Here is a 4,960-nt window from a genome sequence, read left to right as displayed (position 1 = left end):
TATGGTCTTAACCATAAAAAATTAAAACTAATTTATTTATAATATTATTGATGAATCAATATAAAAATATTATGTGATATAAATGTATTTTGTAAATAATTTTTCACATATATCATATTATATATATATATATAATTTATATTATTATATAAATATTAATCAAACCATTTTTGTATATGAAGTTATTAAACACATAATCAAATATTATTTTGCAATTCATATATATTAACTAACTACTTTTAAGTTAATTTTGGATATAAATATTTCAATCTCATAAATAAAAATCATTAAAAAAATTATAAATATATTTTAATTACTTTATTATATATTTATGTAAAAAATAGATTATCATATAAATATTGATCATGTTAAAAAATTTGTGTATGAAGCTCAATGCATACATTAAATCAACAAAAAGAAAATAAGTGAAATCATTCAATAATAACATTAAATTATAGAAATGAATAAGTAATAAGTAATTATACAAATTTATCATTCAATTGATACAATAACAACATATTTTCTGTAATATTAAGAGCATAATATGTATTAAACATTTCAAAAAAATAAATTATATGTTGATAGAAGTCCAATGTTTTTTTATGATCTGACTCAAACAATTTATTTTTCTATAAAAGGAATTCAAAATACAAATATAATTATTAAATTAATTTCAGTAAATTTATTATATATTTATGTAATAAATTACATTATCATATAAATATTAATCAACATTAATTTTTTTTATGAAGATTGATGAATACATTAAATAAAAAAAAGTGAGTACCTTTTCTACATAAACAGTAGGTTATTAAAAATAAATAAATTTATGTATAATTTAATATAAATAAATAAAATAAATATTAAATTCAAATAAAACAGATAGCAGATAATAATGTCGATAAATTTTAGTCGGGAAGAAAAAAGTAGTAAAAGATTGTAGCAATCAGCATCATCCTGGTGTACATAGAAAAAAAGAGGGTGTTCCGTTACGTTGTAAAAAAAGGCAAATGGAGTCTATAAATAAGGTGATGCATTTTGAAAATTCCCGCAAATATTTGTCGCAGCAGACAAGCATCCAGCGCAGCATCCACCACGTCCGCAAAAATCCCACACCGCTTGCTTCCCTGGCCCCTCCCCTCTCTCACATCAAATCCATTTCGCCAAATTTCACATCACTCTTCACAAACAGAAAAATAGTCCTCCGCCGCCGGCAATCCTAGGTTTCCGGTGACGATGCTCCCCTACGCTTCCATCCCGGAGGCCGTGGCGGCGCTGGGCCGCAACCTCACCTTCGCGGAGACCCTCTGGTTCAACTACTCCGCCGCCAAGTCCGATTACTTCCTCTACTGCCACAACATTCTGTTCCTCTTCCTCGTCTTCTCCCTCGTCCCCCTCCCCCTCGTCTTCCTCGAATTCAAGCGCTTCTCCTTCGTCTCTTCCCACAAGATCCAACCAAAAGTCCGCTTGTCCCTGGCCGAAACCTTCAAGTGCTACAAAGACGTCATGCGCATGTTCTTCCTCGTCGTCGGCCCCCTCCAACTCATCTCTTACCCTTCCATCCAGGTTCGTTCCCCTCACCGTCACCATCACCATCACCCCGCTCGCCGAGGGAAGAGATTTATTTATTGATTTATTAATCACTATGTTTTTTTCTCTCCAGATGATTGGGATCAGGACGGGCTTGCCATTACCTTCGTGGCGGGAGATCCTCTCGCAGCTTCTGGTGTACTTTCTCGTAGAGGATTACACCAATTACTGGATCCACAGGTTTCTGCACAACGATTGGGGGTACGAGAAGATTCACCGCGTCCACCACGAGTACCATGCGCCCATTGGATTCGCCGCGCCCTATGCCCACTGGGCCGAGATCTTGATCCTCGGGATTCCCTCCTTTCTTGGGCCTGCCATGGTTCCTGGCCACATTATCACCTTCTGGCTCTGGATAGCCTTGCGCCAGATTGAAGCCATTGACACGCACAGCGGGTAACTAAAGTCTACTTTCGATCTCTAACAGTGCCTTCCTTGCTTTATTTTTCTTTGATTGTGAATCCCCCATGGGTCCTAGCATCTTTTTCTCACCTTTTTACTCCCTTTTTCTTTTCAATCCTTCATTGCTTTATTCTAATTTTCAGCTAATGTGCTGCATTTTTTAGGAAGAAATGTGGATTCTCTGCATTCAATTATGTCCCTAAAACACGCATTTAAAATTGCACTTCCAACAGTTATACTGTAACTGTCTGGATGTGTGCTAATTTGACTGCCCTGCATCCGGTTTACATCTTCCTGCTTTGCACACGGACACTCTGTTCTGTTTTGTTCTCCTTTGTTTCATCCGTTTAGATTTAGTGGAAGCAAAGTGTATTACTTTTTTAACCTTATGTCCTTTTGCCGTACTACTATCTTTGAAGTGCACCCGAGATGTATTACTGTTACTTTTGACCTATCTACCAAATCCTATCTTGTTTGGTAACGCATTTTGTACCATTGGACGTGGATATGAAAATGCAACTAGGTGCGTGTTTGGAAATGGATCACGGATGTGGTTTTTCACATCAAAGTGAATGCTACTATTTCTAGATTTTGTGCTTTTTACCTTGTAGACAGGATTTTTTCCAAACACGTTCTAATAGTTGCTTTTGCGTTGGTTTGGGTGTAAATTTGTGTGGATGTGGATCCTGGATGGTAAATCAAACACACACGTAAACACACTTTATTAGCCAAGTTTACTGAAGAGAAGTCTGAAAGAAGGTTGAGGAACATTGTATTTCCTGTTTGTAATTATTTAATAATGTGAAATCATTACATTTGATTTGATTGTGAGTTCAGTGCTGAAGAAGAAACTTGGTTGTGAACTTGTGGGACCTCTGTAGTTTATCAGGAAGCAAAAGTTTCTTGAAGGGTTAATATTGTAGGGAACATTTTGTTTGTTGTGATCAATCTGGCGACCACATGTTATAATTGAAATTTTTCTTGGACAAACATTTGCTAGTTTTTGCTTTAGTACATATAATGTTCTTAATCACGCTGAGAAATGGATCTTTCTGCTGTTTGCTGTCTCAACAATATACAGGTCAAATTGTTATTTGTCTAGGACAATTTGCCAATTTTTGCTTAAGAGTACACATGTTCTCAACTACACCAAGAAATAAATCTTTCTGGTGTTTGCTGTCTCGACAATATAGGGAAATAGTCCAGGTTAATGCTAAACTAAGAGTTCAACTGATTTATATAAAGGTTTTGTTTATAGAGGCCTAATTATATCAGAACAATGGTTAATTTTGTGGAGATGGAATATCCTTGTGGTGTGTCCAACTTGAATTTCGTAATAATTGTTGATTTTGCCGGTAGTTTACCAGTGGCCACTCTTTCTTTTCCATTGATAAACACCCAGCTGACCAGCATACTCCCCTCTCTCCTTTCTCCCCTTTATGAGAAGTTTACACACCATTCTTTAGTTCCTGCATTGTGATTTTGACACCTGGCCTTATATTGTATTGCCTACCTTATCATGTCTCAGGTATGACTTTCCTAGGAGTATCACAAAATATATTCCATTTTATGGTGGTGCTGAGTATCATGATTACCATCATTACGTTGGAAGACAAAGCCAAAGCAATTTTGCTTCAGTTTTCACATACTGTGATTACATCTATGGAACTGACAAGGTTATATCATCATTCTGGAATTAGTTTTCTGCATAAATATCTGCATAGTCTTTCCACATGTCATATTGATTTGCTAAGATTCTACTTTGTTTGTCACAGGGGTATAGGTATCAGAAAAAAATACTTCAGAAGGTAAATTTATAAGCTGTCATTGAGAAATGTGATTGCATGTTGTGGCTTCAGTTACATTAAGAACATTTTATTTTGCTTTGATTCTGTTGACATTTCTCTTTTTGTTTTGGACTTAATTTATATGTGTATACAATATGCAATGATTGACTTTTTCCCCCATCTCTGTTGCTGCTTGGTGAATTGATTTAGTTGAAGGAAGAGTTGGCAAATGGTGTTGAGCAGAACGGAGGATTATACAAGACTGACTGAGAGACTGAAGTGTCTTAGGTGGTTTCAGAATGCGTTGCCTGTTGACTCTTTGGAACCACCAAAATTCTTGTAGACATATATATATATATATATATCTGCTGTGGCAAAATAGATGTCTTTGGTTAGCTTCAGGGTGGAGATTAGTAGAATGGAGCTTTACAATTTGTGGTTTTGTGTTGGAAGAGGAGGGGGGCACGGGAGGAATTTCTTCTGTTGTCATGTTCTGGAATTCAAACATTTTGGTTTTGGTTCATGTCTGTCAGAATGTTCCTTCTCCTATGGATTGTAAATTCAGAATCTTCTATTGTCATGTTCTGGAATTCAAACATTTTGGTTTGGGTTCATGTCTGCCAGAATGTTCCTTCCCCAGTGGGTTGTAAACTCAGAAATATGTAATAGGCTTCCTCGGCTGGGATATAATTCGAAAATTATAATAAAAATTGGAAGTTCGGTTTTATGAACTTGCACTAAATGTCCACACTTAACATGCAGTCCATAAACATATGTGCAAGTCTGCGCGGTTGCTTGCTGATGGCTACAATTCAGTTTCGTTTGGTTCGGTTTGGTTTGATTCGGTTTGCGCAATATCTTTTGAGCAAAATTTATTTACCTTAAAACTGGTTTAATGGCGTGTTTAGATTGACATTTATTCACGTTGAAAGTCGATGTTTCGTGAGAGGAGGATCCTTTCAATGTGTATCCAGAGATAGAAACAACAGTTTACATACTCAAATTATACCATCTGTCCATGTCCAGTTTATAATCTTCAGTTGAACGTGATTATTTTTCTTTAAAACTATATTCTCCACAAAAAAGGGACAAAGAAATTAGGAACGTGCAAGTATAAAATTTGACCTTTGAGTTAAAAGCCACAAAAAAAAAGTTGGTCTGTTTAGAAAAAAGATATAATT

At 35.5% G+C, this 4,960-nt stretch overlaps 1 protein-coding gene across 1 annotated transcript; it reads left to right on the top strand.

Moving 5' to 3' along the window:
- Positions 1-1,043: 1,043 nt before the first annotated feature.
- On the top strand, positions 1,044-4,521 carry LOC114393840 (methylsterol monooxygenase 1-1-like). The gene is made up of 5 exons (XM_028355301.1): positions 1,044-1,566; positions 1,664-1,986; positions 3,521-3,668; positions 3,768-3,800; positions 3,990-4,521. The coding sequence occupies exons 1-5, from the start codon at positions 1,237-1,239 to the stop codon at positions 4,047-4,049; spliced, it is 894 nt and encodes a 297-aa protein (XP_028211102.1). The 5' UTR covers positions 1,044-1,236; the 3' UTR covers positions 4,050-4,521.
- Positions 4,522-4,960: the final 439 nt, after the last annotated feature.

Source organism: Glycine soja, chromosome 17 (genome assembly GCF_004193775.1).
Source record: "Glycine soja cultivar W05 chromosome 17, ASM419377v2, whole genome shotgun sequence".
Taxonomy (NCBI): Eukaryota; Viridiplantae; Streptophyta; class Magnoliopsida; order Fabales; family Fabaceae; genus Glycine; species Glycine soja.
This window is presented reverse-complemented; position numbering and strand designations above follow the sequence as displayed.